General features: G+C 41.2%; 1 protein-coding gene across 1 annotated transcript in view; it reads left to right on the top strand.

Annotated features, from left to right (window-relative positions):
- The first annotated feature begins 1,254 nt into the window (after positions 1 to 1,254).
- Positions 1,255 to 16,500, top strand: part of mpped1 (metallophosphoesterase domain containing 1) — a 76,955-nt gene continuing 61,709 nt past the window's right edge. Inside the window, exons 1-2 of the mRNA XM_062443951.1 lie at positions 1,255 to 1,433; positions 3,856 to 4,037. Of these exons, the coding sequence (XP_062299935.1) occupies positions 1,255 to 1,433; positions 3,856 to 4,037 (361 nt within the window). The remainder of the gene's footprint in view (positions 1,434 to 3,855; positions 4,038 to 16,500) is intronic.

Genomic DNA, 16,500 nt, shown 5'->3' with positions numbered 1-16,500 from the left:
AACTGAAGGGGATCCGAAGGAATTTATTTTTATCATTATTATTATTATTAGTATTACAAAATTAAAAAAAATTAATCCTTTTCAATGATAATATTTTATTTCAAAAATGAGCTGCTGAATTAATTTTGTTTGTTACATCATGAAGAAGTTAATTTTTATTTATTTAATGTTATTTATTAATCTCAATAATTTTACCTTTACCTGCCTGATTGAATTACCTTTAGACTATAAAAGACAGTCTCAAGCACATTAGTCCACAAATGTGAAGATCAGCAGTTTGATTCCCGGCTCCTCCAGTCCACATGTCGATGTGTCCTTGGGCAAGATACTAATCCCTAAACTGCTCCTGTTGCTGTGCCAACGGTGTGTGAATGTGTATGAATGGTTAGTTTCCTCCTGATGAGCAGGTTGGCACCCTGTGTGGTAGCTCCTGTCATCAGTGTATGAATGTGTGTGGATGGGTGATTGTGACATGTAGTGTAAAAGCGCTTTGAGTGGTCATAACGACTAGAAAAGTGCTATATAAGTACAGTCCATTTACCTTTAACCATTACAGAGAGTAAGCTCATTGTCAGTAAATGTTATACAGTCAGTGTTGGATTACAAGAGAGTTGCAAGTTTGCACAGGTAGAGTATTTGAAAGCTTTGAATGAGTCGGTTGGTTTCTGGAGGTGTGGTTACAGCAGGTTTGCCTGTGCCTGGTCGTGGGGCCAAATGTGATATCTTTTCATGGGGCCTAAAATTCCTGGAGGGGCCTCTGAGGATTCTTAGGAATCAGGAGATTTAGTGTTTGTTCTCTAGAAAGTCTTTTAGATGAATGAATGTATTGTTTAGTCTATAATATGTCATAACATGATGAAAAAAGTTCATCAGAAGTTCAAAGTGATGTCATCAATTGTCTTGTTGTCCAATCAACAGTCCACAACTAAAGGATATTCAATTTATGCAATGATATAAAACTGAGAAAAGCTTCATCTGCTTTTTTTCACCACTTTTCTGAATTCCCCTCACTTCATGTCAGCTCTGCTCTGCTCTGCTGTGTTCCTCTCAGGTGCAGAGAAGCTTCAGAGAAGAAGAAAAAGAAGAGGGAGGAAGTAATGTTCTCTCCTCAGCCCACTGTGACTGTGAGCTCAGTGAGGGTTTGAGGCCAGGACCATCCACTAGACTCTCCCAGAGCCCAAACACCAAGCAAGCTAAGCTCCCGCCTCGCCTCGCTCTCCTCGGGCCGCTCCTCTCAGCTCCCCCCCCCGTGCCATGGCCTTCACCCTGTCAGAAATTATGGCAGTGAGGCGGCAGCAGTCACAGGCTCAGTCGCACACCCAGCGAGGCAACAGAGCGGCGGTGGAAGTAGACGAGTACAGCACCAACCCCACTCAGGCCTTCACCTTCTACAACATCAATCAGGGACGCTTCCAGCCACCACACGTGCACATGTGAGTACATCCAACATCCAACGAGTACATTCCTTTTCATTCATTCCTTGTTTCTCTCATCACTGGAAATCTATTACTTTTAAGTGAAGTAGCCCTTTAACCAGATTCATTCATGTTCATTTGAGGAAAAAGAAAAAACAAATTCTTTGGATTTGCATCAAAATAGTTCTAAAATGGATTTCTGAAAATAGAAACATCATCAATGAAATATAAAAAGTTGCTTTAATGATGTAACTTTGATTTTTTTTTTCATGTGTCAGCACAAAACATTGTGAGACTTTGAATTTTGCTCCTCAGAAGTCCTTGAACTTGAAGAGTCTGGGAACTCCTGATCTCTTCTGTCTCCATGACCTTTTCTCAGACTCGCTTTTAATTCTCTAAAACCAGTGAGATTAACACCAGGAATTCTCACATAGTGGACTTTAATTAAATTTATCTGCTTTTATTTTTAGACAGCTTTATATAAGATACAGGCCTTTAATCCTAATCTCCTCTGTTTTATGAATATATTTTGTTATATTTTAGGAAGAACCCTCTTTTATTTTCTCATCTGCTCCTGTTTTCATTTGCTGAAAATGCAAAGTCAGCACTTCCTTCATGTTAACCTCTCTTTTAGCACAAAAAAAAACAAAACATGAGACCACTGTCATGTCATACTCACTGCTCTGCTGCTCTGACTTTCTCCTTTTTAACACAAACACTGTTCTCACTCACTCATCTATTGCACTCGGTTGTACTGTGCTGTTTTCTTAATCAGTTTAAATCTGCTGTCATTAAAAAAGTCAAGAACTCTTGCAGATGTCTCACATTAAAAGCCTTGTAGGAAAGGAACATATTGTACTGCTGCGAGTGCTGAAAGGCTCTTAGTGTGAAACATACTGTATAGCTGCGGCAAAGTAGGGGAGATTGAAATGAATGAATGAATGAAAACATTTAAAACCAAAAGAGAAACTCAGAGCAGCAGAGTGGTAAGACATGTACTTTATACTGACTTTACCATGGAAGAAAAGAAGTATGAATGATGTCTTTGACATCAAGACAAAAACACAGAAGTGTCCTTAATTACTCAACAATATGATCAGTTAATGTAAAGACCATCAGTTTGAATGATTTCTCCTTCAATTCTGAGAAACAAAGCGATATCTGAAATAAACTGTTAGACATTAAGCAGTGAAGTAATGAGACAGGAATATAGGACTGAAGTGTTTTTATGCAAAAAAAGAAAAAACGTTTACAAAACCAAGAACTTAGTAGCTAAAGGCGTTCAAAAGAGGCCAACAAAAGATAAAAATACTCAGTATAACAACAGAGAAACTGAGATGTGAACAGAACTGACCCGACATAATATTCTTCATCTTTTGGTTTCATTGGCAAACAAGCCACTGCCACTTAAATGACTGGAGTGTAGAGCAGTAGATTAGCAGGCAACACACATACCAACAACTCAATTCTCCAATTCTCTCCTTCAGCCCTGTTTCTGTCAGGTACTTGATTAAGTGATTATATATATCATATTATTCTATTCCCTTTGAGGCACCTCCAAGAAAGTTCCCAACATAATGACATGAGGGAACACATATAAACTGGCTTGGCCAAACCAGATCACACACATGGAGTAAACCAAATGGATACGGACTACAAATAAAAAGAAAACAAACAAACTTAACCCAATGTTTTTGGGACCCTACTTTGCAAAACACAGTAGGAATGTCACAGTTTGAAAGCATTATTTAGTGCTGTTACACATTTAGATGTGAGACTGGGTTGTTCCATTCTCTTCCATTTCCATACAGTCAACAGTGAAGCTCTCTCTGTGTTTTATTACTTTGTGACTCACACTTCTTTCTGGCTGTCCTACATGCACATGTATCTGCTTTCCCCACTTCCCCTCATCTCTCTCTCTCTCTTGTGGTGCTGGGGTGCGCAGGAGGAGGAGGAGGAGGAAGAGGAGGAGGCAGGACTGGGTGTTACCGTACCTGGAGGAGAGCTCACTAAAGTGGGCCACGGTTATTCACCAGCTCCCCTCTTCCCCTGGAGACCCTGCGGATGCGCACACTCGCCCGAAATCCCACAGGACCCCGCTCTTTTTTCTATATCTGCGCTTTATTCTTTCTCTATCTCTGCACATTTCTCTTTCTGTCTCTTCCTCTGCTCAGCTCTTTTTATTGTGGCCTCTCGCTCTCAGTTCTCGCTACGTCTCTTGTTTCTTCCTCCGCCTCAGTCTGTGGGGATGATTTTCTGCTGGATACTAATTCAAACTTCTTTCATTGTCAGCCTCTCACCACAGAGACTCTGCATACAGCGCTGTGTCTTTTTCATCTTGTATTGTTTAAGCGCACCACCAGCCGCAGTGACCCCCCCCCCCCCCCCCTTCCTCTCTTCATAAAACTTTCCTGTTCTTTTGTTCTTTCCCTCGGTTCAGGGTGGACCCGATGCCCCACGATGCACCCAAGCCGCCGGGTTACACCCGCTTTGTGTGCATCTCGGACACTCACTCCCGCACCGATGCCATCCAGATGCCGTACGGCGACGTGTTCATCCACGCCGGCGACTTCACCGAGCTGGGGCTGCCATCAGAGGTCAAGAAGTTCAACGACTGGCTAGGTCAGCATCTCTCAAAGTTGTATCTGAACAAGTCATAGGCCTGTTTTCTGTATCTGGGTCCCCTTGTAACAATCTCAGCACAAGGCTAAATTTACTCACTCACTGGGTGCACTGCACTGCAAGTTTTTTTTTTTTTTTAAAGAAAACTTTAAAAGAAAAAAGAAGAAGGATCCTTTGAAGTTTCCCAGAATCTCAGCAGGCTCACTTTAAAAAAAAAGATTTTCATGGAAATTTAAAGAACCAGTGGTTTTGCGTGTCACTGAAAATTAAAATCTCCCCCATTTATTGCTGCCGATTTTTCCCAAGCACACTACAAGTTCTGAAAAATAATTTCTTCTCTTCAGAATAGATGTGAATCCTTTCTTCCTTGTTGGTGAGTTCAAGGACGCAGTGAGAACATCAGAGATTTGAGTCGGGCTCTGAAACAGCAATTTTCTTAAACGCACAGATCCCCAGTCTGCTTATTGTTTGGCTCCTGTGTTCAAGTTTGACAAGAGAGCTCCTGAATACAGCATTTAGACCATTCCTTGAACACACCACAAGCGTTTTGAAACATTTTTCTCTGCACTACCACACAATGATAACTTTAACAAGAAAAAAAGCTGACTGAATGATCATTGTGACGGACAGGAAGTCTTTAAATATTGATGTTCACAGGCCACAGAAATGAGCTGAATGAATTCAAACAGAAAGTCACGCCGCACTTTGGGAAACTGATCACAGTAATGTGAAGGAGGTTTATGTGCGATTTGTGGTCAGCATGCAAAAAAAAAAAACATCAGTATGGTCCTTTAAGTGTTTAGTGAGTCTGGTTTGTGTTACTGACAGAGAGACTGCAGGTTCATATCTGTGGAGCTGAACACTGACAGCAGCAGACAGAAACAGCAGGAACAAACCACTGACACAAACCAGGCAGTGAAGTTCATCCTCAGGACAGAGTACATGCTTCTTATTATCAATGTCATTTCATCAAACCACTTTCTATTAACTTCCTCTGGAGATATGATGCTCTTATTAAATAAATCGGGAAAGTTTTGGTTCACATTGCCGTCAAACCTCTTCAACAATCCATGAAAGTTATTTTTGATACTATTTATAGCTGTCATTTTTTTCAGCAGTAGCCATAACTTAGTTTTCATTGTTACTGTCTGTCATTCCCCCATGAAAATATATTCATACAGGACACGCACATCAAGATTTTAACTGTTAATTGTAACCTGCGTGTTATTTTAGCTCTGTGGCTCTGCTCATGTGAGGCTCTGAAACTAATCTGAGCAAGCTTGGCACAGACTGTCCCTGAGCTGAGCCTGAGATACAAAACATTTAATGAACATGAACAAATTAAAAATAAACATTAACAATTCATGAACAATTGAACAGTAATAGTGGAGGAGGCTGAGGAGGTGGACAGTTATATTCTGAAGCAGAGAGGGCAAAATTCAGTGTTGTTGTAGGCAGACTGAATGAGCAGCAAGTGTTCATATAGACTGCTTATAGAAGCTAGACATGGAGGTCGAATGCAGCATGTGACTATAACAGACTTTGGTGCTGTGAGGCTCTGCAGCTGGTGCAACAAAGCTCCACAGTGTGTGCAAACATTTAACTTAATGCAGAAAACAACAGCCAGTACTAGTGTAAAAAACCATCTCAGACTACATTCTTGAGAAACGTATTATAGGTCTATTAAAGGTTAGTTTTTCCTTGCCGCTGTCGCCAAGTGCTGCTCATGGAGGAATGTTGGCTCTTTAAATTAAATTAAAGAGTATAGTCTAGACCTGCTCTATGTGGGAAGTGTCTTGAGATGATGTTGTGATTTGGTGCATATAAATAAAATTGAAGGAGAAAATTGAAATTATATTATCAAAAAAAACATGTTACCACCAGTTACCACAGGTGTCATGAAATCAACCAGGTCTGCAATCCTTTTGGTTTCTCTCAGGGTAAATTTGCAAGTAATCTTCTTCCTTCTTTTCTTTTCAACATATCTGACATACGTGTATGCTGATTACACAACAGATCTGTAATGGAGGTTTGGAGAAATGCAGAGTAGTGCATAAACTGGGTGAATGTGATGAAAAACCCTCATGCATGTATCATATTATCAGCCCAGTTTTATGCATGGTCCAAAATGATGATGACATCATAATAATAATAATAATAATAATAATAATAACAATAATAATAATGATAGAGAAATGACTTATAATAATAACAGCAGTGGTGGGCGTTAAACTGGACAGCAGTTGGTCTGCAGCCGAAAGTCACTTGTGAGACGAGGAAGAACAAAACTAAGATGCCAAGTTAGTAACATGCACTAATAGTACATTAATGTGTACAGATGGAGAGGATGAGGAGGAGAGAGGAGCTCAGTGCATCATGGGAAGTCCCCAGGCACTCTAGGGCTATAAGCAGCATAATTAGGGGCTGGTCCAAGGCCCTAACTATAAGCTTTATCAAAAAGGAAAGTCTTGAGCATGCTCTTAAACGTCGATGGTTCCAATAGAGAAAAGCCTGATAGCTCATTCTAATTTTGGAGACTCGAGGAACCACAAGTAGGTCTTCATTCTGGGAGCACAGTGTTCTAGTGGAGAAACAGGGTAATATGAGCTCTGTGAGATAGGATGGTGCCTGACCATTAAGAGCTGTGAAAGTGAAGAGACGGATTTTAAAGGGGAGCCAGTGCAGTGAAGCTAAAACGAGAGAAATATGATCTCTTCTTCTAGTTTGTGTCAGTACTCGTGCAGCTGCATTCTGGAATAGCTGGAGAGTTCTTAGAGACCTGTTAGGGCAGCCTGATAATAACGAAGTGCAATAATCCAGCCTAGAAGTAATGAATGTGTGGACTAGTCTCTAATAGGATGTGATGTCAGTGGTATCAAATGCAGAACTAAGATCTATAGAGACAAGTACAGAGAGAAGTCCTTTGTCTGATCTAATTAGGAGGTCATTTGTAACTTTCACTTTCAGGTTTCACTAAGACAAAATAAATGTTATCAGTTTAGATTAGATCATTTATTAACATAGCCTTAGATGACAGGGATCTAATGTTTAAGAGTGTTGTTGTCCAATCATCAGTAGATTTTGTGTGGGTTTTGGGTGGGTAACTGCTCTAATGGAAGCACAGAGAGGTGTGGAAGACTACAGCTCTGCCTTCTGCTCTCAACTCTGGGTTGTCATGGTTTTGGTCTACTAATAAACTCCATCATATTTCTAGATGTGAGAACTGCTCCATCCACAGTGGGATGTTTGTCGTCTCTCCTAATCATACCAGGTCTTCCCCAGAAAGTCAGCCAGTTATTAATAAAGCCCACGTCATTTGCTGGTCAATTTGCAGTTTGTCCAGATTTAAGCAATATGCAGTCTTCATACAAGCTGAAGAAAAAAGTAACCATTTTCTTTCTGAGTGTTCTAAAATGTTGTGCTCCCTTTCCACAGAAACTACCAGCACAGAAAAGAGACTTTCATTTATTTAATTTAAATGAGGATGATTGGAATAAAGCCATAAACTCCGTTAATTCTGTCTTTATCTGTAATCAGCTTTGTGAAGCACTGTTAAAAGATTTTTCACAGGCTCCACTTTACATCAATTTGAAGCAAACCCAATTCCCAGGTTTGTCCATTATGCATAAACTATAAGTTACACACTGCCTCCTATATACATTGTTTTTGTTCTCCTCCTGTAATTAAATCTTTTTTGGGACGGCATCTCCGTGGAAATGAATTTAATCTTCCATCGGAATACAAACGCTCATCCATCCCTTCTTCTTCTTTATGTTAATAAGGGGACATTAAACCCAAAGAAAACTGAATTCAAACTTTTTGGGGAAACTTTTGTCACTGTCAAGTAAATGTATATTACTTAAATGGATTGAGCTCCCTACAGCTAATATGTGGCGCAATGAATTCTTCCACTAGAAAGACAGTTTGCAGTCCTGAGTGGTAGAGAAAGGACTTTAAGAATTTTACCACAGGTGCCGATCATATTTTCCTTTAGAAGTATCAGATTCTTAATTATTTATAAAAGAAGCTCAGTTGATTAATAAAAGAATATAAGGATTTCTTGTAGAGTTAATTGGCTTTTCCTTTATTGTGTTCCTCTTTCCCTTCTTTTGTAGTATGGTGCTGTATCCTTTTGGAGCTAATTACTCTCTTTCCTTGAGCTTTGTGTTGCATTCGGGTGATTTATCGTCTTGCAGAACATTGTAATTATTTGCAGTGTTGTAGATGTTGATTTGATCGCATTGTTGAGGAAGGCGTTATCAATATATTTTTGTTTAGTCTTATTTATATGATGTTAGTGGCTTCACTAAGAGTCCAGCTGGATGGACAGGGATGTCCACATGTTTTTGGCCATTGAGCGTGTTGAATAACTTTAATATAAATCAGTAATTAAGAGCAGCACATCAGATATTCAGTCAACATTTCTCTATTGAAAACCATAAAGAGCAGGTTATGTAGTGTTGAGGAGATTTCTTTGCGGTACATTTTTTTAAGTCGCTCCCTTCCATCAAACAAAAGTGTGAGAGATTCACCAGCCGACTTTTCTTTTTTTTTTTTTTTTTTTTTTTACATTTGCAGCCTCCACTGGAAGCATGTTATCTCTGCACTGAGTCAGGAGCAAGTGTAAGTCTTATCATCGCTACGTGATATCCGTTAGAAACTGCAATGTAGTGACCTCGTGCGGAGCCGAGCCACAGAAAAGGAACTGTTGATTTGGTGAATCTACAACGGCCCGAGCACGCAGAGCAGCGATAGTTAGTTTTAGGTTTTTTTTCTTCACTATCGCTGCCATCGTCGTCATTGTCATCTTCATCATCAACACCGGCACAAACCTCCCCAGGAAAGGCATAAGCCTGTTAGCGGGTGCGCAGGGCCTTTGTGTGTTCTCTTTTACTGAGGGAGGGGAACGGAGAGAGGAGGAGATAAGGGGGAGAACTTGTTGTCCTTCCCCTCCTCTTTTCTGTCTCTCTCTCTCTCTCTTACACACACACACACACCAACACAAACATGCGAGCTGCAGGGAGCACGAGCTGCAAATCCGCTAGCCCGCACTCCAGCAGCGAAAGAGGCAACGGGAGAGACGGGAAAAGAAAAGATAAACCGAGCCAAACGCGCCTGCTGCTGCCTCTGAAGTCAGTCTCTCCTCTCTCAATCCTTTCCTCCTCTCCTCCGCAGTTATTTCCTCCTCCCCTCCTCCAACCCTGCCATCTTTTCCTCTTCCTTCTCGTCTGCTTGTATAAATATTTATAATCTGGCCCCCTATTCTTTCTCCGTCTTTCATTCCCCCTCTTTCTGTCTCACACACACACACGCACACACACACACACACACACACACACACACACACACACACACACACACACACACACACACACACACACACACACACACACACACACACACACACCGTCTCATTCTGTAGATGAATGTAACTCCTGCTGTTTAGTGTGTGCAGAGCAGATTTACAAGGAGATCAGGTTTAGCGTATTCATTTCGGAGGAGTCTCTGTTCAAACTGAGCCTCGGTCAGGTAACGCCATCTGCTCCCAAATTTTCCTGCTCTTTCATCCTTCCTCTAGTGGAGTCTCTTCTTCAGTCTTTTTATCTGTATCTTCCTCTTGTGCTCACACCCATCTTTACACATTGTCCGTTTCTAAAAATCATCTCATTTCTGCCTTTCCATTCAGATTTTCCCTTTTCCCCCCTCTCATTCCACATTCAACAAATCTCTCTCCCATTTCAGCTGCTCTCTCTCTCTCTCTCGCTCGGTGGCAGCTCTCCGCGATTCTTCTCTCAGCTCTTATTTTTAGCAGGAAGTCAGCCGGCTCTCAGGGGCCGCTGGCAGCCGCTCAAGGCTTTGTCAGAGACGGTGAGCGCTGCAGGAGAAAGGAGAAAAGAGGGGAGAAGAGGAGAGGAGAAAAGGAGGGAGGACTGAGGAGGTTGGAGATGATATTCACGCAGGGAGAAAGGAGGGAAGAAAGAGGAGTTAAAAAAAAGTGAGGGGATGACAGGTAAAGAGGAGGGGGGGGGGGGGGGGGGGTGAAGGTTTAAAATGACTGGAGAGGAGAGGAGAGGAGAGTGCCTCTCCTCAGATGAAGTCTGCCTTACCTGGGTAAACTCACAGCTCAGCCACTCTAGAGACAGATGCCAAACTTCTGCCCTCAGTTGTCATAGTGATGCATGTAGGTCTGATTGTCAGTCACTGTCTGAGGGCTGTGTGTGTGTGTGTGTGTGTGCGTGTGTGTTTCCATCTCGCACAAGTCACTCTTGCTGCAGTTTGGTCTTTAATTAATTGTTGAATTTTGTGTTTCGAACGTCGTCAACTAAACAGCATTTTTACTTTTTACTTGTTTAAGTAATGTAAAGTCATTAGATGATTCATTAATTAATAGATTTGAAATTAATAGTCAACAACAGATAAAATAATCCTTTATCAACCAGCAGTATGAAAACTATGATTTCAGCTTTGAAAATGTGCATATTTGCTGTTTTTCTCAGTGATCGTGGCAAACTGATATCTTTGTTGTTTATTTTGTAAACACAATTACAAAATACATCCTTGTAATCTGGGAAATTATGTCAGACATTTTTTACTAATCAATTTTTAAAACAATCAGGAATTGAAGCCCCACTTTGAATTGCTTCCACATCTTTTCTTTCCTAAGAATCAGTTAGCTCAGTTTCCATCATTGTTCCTGTTTAATGTAGTGTAAACAGCTCTGTTATGTTGTAGTTCTCTCTCCACCATTGTTGCTGGTTCAATCAATCAATCAGTCTTTATATATATATATATAGCACCAAATTACAACAAAAGCCATCTTAAGGCACTTTACACATAGAGCAGGTCTAGACCGTACTCTAAACTTGTATTAAAGAGACCCAACATTCCCACATGATCAAGCACTTGGTGACAGTGGCATGGAAAAACTCATTGTCGCACAGATGTCATTTTTTATAGGTTTTATGTAGGCGACATGTGAGAAAACAGCTAAATAACCAGCAATCAAGAAGATTTACAGCTCCTTGTGGTCACATGACATGATTATAGCTTTATTCAGACATGACAGGACAGATATAATGCTCATTATAGAGAGGGAGGGAGCATAAAGAAAGAGAGAGATGAGTTTAAAAAGTTGTGATAGAGAGGAGGAACACAGGCTGCATCACTGATGGATTTTAAAACTTCTTTTGCTGTTGAATCTTTAATTAATAACTATCGGGGGACGCTCACCCCTGATCTCAGTGAATCCACAGACACAGTTTCACATCAATATCATTTCATGTAATTACAGAGTGAATTCTTCAGCCTGCTGCAAAAAGTCTCACATGCACAAACATTAAATGAGAGAATGTAAAGGTGGGGTAAAGGGTTTAATTCCTATCCCTCACATGCTGTATGTGAAGCGTGGCTGGATATTCATTTATTCAACAGTTGGCATGAATGGAAAATGGAAAGTACAGAGAGGGCATGTTGGTCAGATTATTACTGTGGTTCTACAAGGTTTTTTTTATGGTCGTCTGCCCCGGTCGCACCGTCAGGGGAAAATGTTTTTTTATAGACCAGTCTGACATGAGAAGATCTGTCTCAACGCTTTCAAATTTTCCTAGTTTATAAATCCAATGTTGTACATAAAAGGTGGTGATTGAGATATTAATGTAAATATATAACTGATAGAAAAAAACCCGAGATGTATTTCTAGCTCTCAGCATGTTATATTTTGAGCTGGTGCAGCTTTGAAGTTAATCTGACGGCATTCACTTCAGACTTTGTATAGTGTTGAAAGTGATGCGGAAATATGACTCATTCTGATTAGTCGTAACTTAAACCTCCTGTTGTTTTCGGGTCAACAGGTGTGATCATGTGCTGCCGTTAGAATTTTTTTTTAATGGTTTCAAAACAGTATCCTGACTAAACTCACATATACCAGTCTGTGTTAATCCATCAATGTATTTTCCTCTGATCTTATAAATGACCATTTCTGCTTGTATTAACTCAAACATGAGGTATAATTTCATTTAAATGAGCCCTATTGAGTGTAAAACCTGATGTAATAAATTGGAATGAAATTGGCTAAAAAGGTCTAACACAGAATTGGGTGATAATTTATACCTTATGCTTTATAAACAGTCAAACCACCTGGGACCTTGTCCTCCTGAGTTCATTTTTACCCAGGACGACAAAAGTTGCATGGTTGACGGGAAGACAACAGAAGGGTTAAAACATTTTTTTTGAAATCTCACATATACTCAAATATGCCCTGTGTTTTTGAGTGGCAAACCCTCAGTTTAATTGGAATAGAGCAGATAAAAGAACACAATGGTTACCTATCTCACCAGCACAGCACAAGGTAGAGTAAACCCTGACAAAATAAGTGCACACTTGATGTTAATGATTACATGCCTCTAGCAAGTTTCATAAATCCACTAATTGATTTGCATACTATATGGAAATGAATGTAAACCAGTGGTGGCCTGTAATACATAATAATTTATGCAATCCCATAATGCTAGTTCAAGTAAAGTTTCTCATAGCAATTGGTGACTCTAGGTGAGACTAGTAGAACCAGGTATACAGTGATGGGGTTGGACACAGTGGGCCACTGACATAGCATTCACATGGCTGGTGTTATTAAGCCAGTTGTGTTGACAGTAGGTTTCAAGGGTGCTTTAAAAGTGTGCTTGGTCAGAGAAAGTTTGATATAACTTTCCTGATATAACGACATAACATCTAAGATAGGTTAAGATAGATATAGATATGACTAGTCCATGACATTATATTGATACAGCTTAACAAGTCAGCCGTAGCAGTTTATCCTAGCAGATACAATGCTGACATAAGGCCCGCTTGACTCACAAGTATCTGTTCTTTGCTTGGGTGAGCGTAGGATTGAAAGTCAGCTCAATGGTAGGTTGGATCAGGGCTAGAGAACAGTGTCATGGGCCACAGTATATTTATGATGGCATAGCCTGATACCCACCACTATGGAGCCTCTTGATAGGTCAAAACATCATTTGTTGGAGCGCCCTTGTAGCCAAGTGTTTACAGTGCATGCCGGGCTTCCATTGGAACGCTCATCCACTTTTTGGTGCACCGTGTATCGATAATCAGTACATCCTATAAAAACACTTCCAAACAAACTGGACAGTGTTTCCTGTCTCTGTTGGTGGTTGTCTGCCTTGTTATCTTTACTGATAAAGCTCTGAACATACCCACCTGTTTATTCCTTCTCAGTTCATGCATGTAGGTATATATGTATGTATGCGTGTGCAAGGTGAATGCTCATTTCCTGACGAGCTCATTGTGTAGCCTGATGAGCCCTGATAGTTTAAGAAAAAGCCGCCGCTTGGGCAGAAGCGAGCGCAGGATTGCCAGGGAGGGAGGCTCATTACGCAGGACAGGTGAGAGGAGGCACAGAAAAGAGAGACTCGGAAAGAGGAAGGGAGGGGGGAGGAAGGGTTAGTGAGGGCGAGAGGCAGAGCCCGAGCTTGTGAGCAGCAGCACTTGAGTCCAATTGTCTCCAATAATGGCCTCTTTGATCAGGCTTTCAGCACACACCCGCACTGCAAGCACGCACACGCCAGCAACCATCCATGTGGATTTCGTAAGCCGAGACAACGCTTCTCCGAACGTTTGCGTGTTTGTTTATGTGCCTTGCCCTCGCTTTAGACTTGAGTGGCGTCTTTATTTATGCCATGTGATGGCGTGAACTGGCAGAGCGGAGTGGGAATATACTGCAGTGAATGTTGTGTTTAAATATGGATCTCATGCTTCTGAGTCAGCTCGGGGTCAAGAGTGGAGCAGCTTTAATTGTTAAAGGCTTTGTTCTCTCGCTCTTTCCTTCAGTCTGTCTCTCCTTCTGTCTCAGTTTATTTCAGTGGCTGCTTTACATTTATTCCTAACCGGACGCAATGCGAATATGCGAACATCAGCTTGTATCAGTTTTTCCCAGTGAAGATGTCCTAACCTTCTCCGTGTGCGATGTCCTAACCTTCTCCGCGTGTGATGTCCTAACCTTCTCCGTGTGTGATGTCCTAACTTCTCCATGTGTTCACAAACAGGCTAAGTGACGTGTCGCTAGTTTGAAAAATCAGACGATGAAAACTATCTAACATCAAGGAAGAGAAGTGAACATTTTTAAGTGAAAATTTTAACGCAAACCATGATCTTTCCCCTAACTTCAACCAAGTGGTTTTTGTTCCTAAAACTAACCAGACCTTTACCGCAGTGCTGGCACATCATAAAGCATCTTCATTTTTTTTTAACAATTTGTACAATTGTACAATCATTTGTACAAGTTTTGGAAAGCAGCATATTACACTCCAATGGTTCGGTCTGGTTCTGGTCCAAAGTTTGGTAACTGAAAAACAAAAAATGAGCTAAAAGAGGCTAAAAAGCTCTTGTGTTAATATACAAATATTAATCAGAGTAGTTTCAACTGTGTTTTGTCATATGAAGCAGTAGCTAGAATAGAGTAACCCCACATTTTACTGTAGTATTGAGTACTTTTCTCACTGATCTTCTAATATTCCACAGCTCTTTGGGTTGTGAGGTCTGCAGCCTTTACCATCTCTGCTACAACTCTTTATTTAGCACCGTTCGACTCTATTCCCCTTTACTGCTGAATAATAGATAAGTGACGACCATGATGCGATTGCCACGTAGGCACTTTAAATGGGAGTGTGTGTTTTTTCCCTTCACCCGGGAGAGGGAGAGTGTTTCTCTGCCTCTGCACTATGTGTGTATGATTTGTACCGCACCATCTCCATCCTCTGTCAGGTGTTGCTCCCCTCTCCTCCCTCCACCTCCCCTTTTGGACTTCCTCTTCACCTCTTCACCTCCTCAGCCTCTCTCGTTCTCCTCCCAAGCTCTCTCCCTTTACTCAGTAACAGCGAGGTCATTAAACTTTCATGACTGCTGTCTTTTTCTGGCCCGCTCTTCTTCACTCCCGCTCTCACTTACCGCCTCCTTATTTCCTCACTCCTTCCCTCTCTCCAATTTTCTTTCCTCCCTCCTCTTCTGCTCGTCCTTTTCTTAATTCTCCTTCCTCTTACTTGTCTATCCTTCTTTCCCCAAGCCTCAATTTCTCCTCCTTCTCATTCTCAACTTTCCTTCCCCTCCTCTTCTTTCTTATGTTTACCCAGCAGTGAGTGCTGCAGGAGGAGAGCATAACGAGGAGGTTTGACACCCCTTTAAGGTTTTTAACATTGGGAAACTCAACAGAATTTCAAGTGACTGTAAATTGAAGCTAACCGTTTCCCATCTGTCCCTCACTGCTTTTGTGTCTCCTATTTGCACACTTGAAAGACTGCGTTCTGTGTGTGTGTGTGTGTGTGTGTGTGTGTGTGTGTGTGTGTGTGCAGGAGCGAGGGAAGATGGGATGTAAAAATGGTCTCAGAAACATTGCCACTTTGTATTTCAAACAGGTTCTCCCCTCCTCCCTTACTTCAGAAAACATTTGGAAAAGTGTAAAGCCTCTGTGGATATCGCTTATGAAATGATGGAAGTCCTCCTCATAATTTCCCCTTTTCTTTCTCTCCCTGTCTCAAATTTGTTTTCTGGGTCAGCGTCGGTGCGTGTAATTCGCTGCATGTAAACCGTTGCTGACTCTGCGTTAGCCGGCAGCAAACAAACCGAGGCCGAGCTGTTAGAGGGCGACAACAAAGAGCAGAGGGGAGTCAGATGTGCATCAGTCGTTCTGTGTTACAGCTGCAGGCATCAAACGCGTTACCATCCCGACGTTCAGCCACCAGCACTGCGACAGTGTCTGCAGACTCACTGCCTCAAAGACTGCAAACAGAAGGAAACCAGAGCAAGATAGCACCAACTTTATCTGCTGCTCATAAAAATGCAAATATCCAGAGGTGGAGCAACTGAGCAGAGGAGTTAAAGTTGGGGAACTTGTAAGAGACAAATTAGAAAAAGGAAAGCAAAATTGGAGCAGCAGAGGCCTTAAAGCCCTTAGTATTGGTTAAGCTCCAAAAACACTGGATCCTACATTTCCCATAATGCCACCAAAAACATCTTACCTGGTAAAGAAGCATGGCTCTAATTTGTAACACAGGCTCTCTTTTATAAATGTGTAGTCTCCAAGCCCGACTCAAAATAGCTCTGATGACATCATCCAGGTTATTTTCTTAGATTTGAGCCATACATTACATTATACAACTCACAGGCTGAGTAAAACTAACCATGACATTTGGTGGAGTGCTCCTTTAAGAAAGTAAACTTGTTCTACACTACACAAACTTAGCAAACTATAACAATGTGTAGTGTATTTCCCAGTCAGTACAGTGATAGCAGTACTATCAATCATGATTGGTCAAGCCAATGTGCCATCACATCCAACAAGGACAACACACACAGAACAACAAGCACTTTTACTACTTAGCATTTTACTACAGTATCTATCAACCTAATGTGCATCAACGACCGTTATTTTTTACACCAGAACAGAGACAAACAC

The sequence above is a fragment of the Scomber scombrus genome, chromosome 22 (genome assembly GCF_963691925.1).
Source record: "Scomber scombrus chromosome 22, fScoSco1.1, whole genome shotgun sequence".
NCBI lineage: Eukaryota > Metazoa > Chordata > Actinopteri > Scombriformes > Scombridae > Scomber > Scomber scombrus.
Note: the sequence above shows the minus strand (reverse complement) of the source record. Positions and strands in the feature narration are given on the sequence as shown.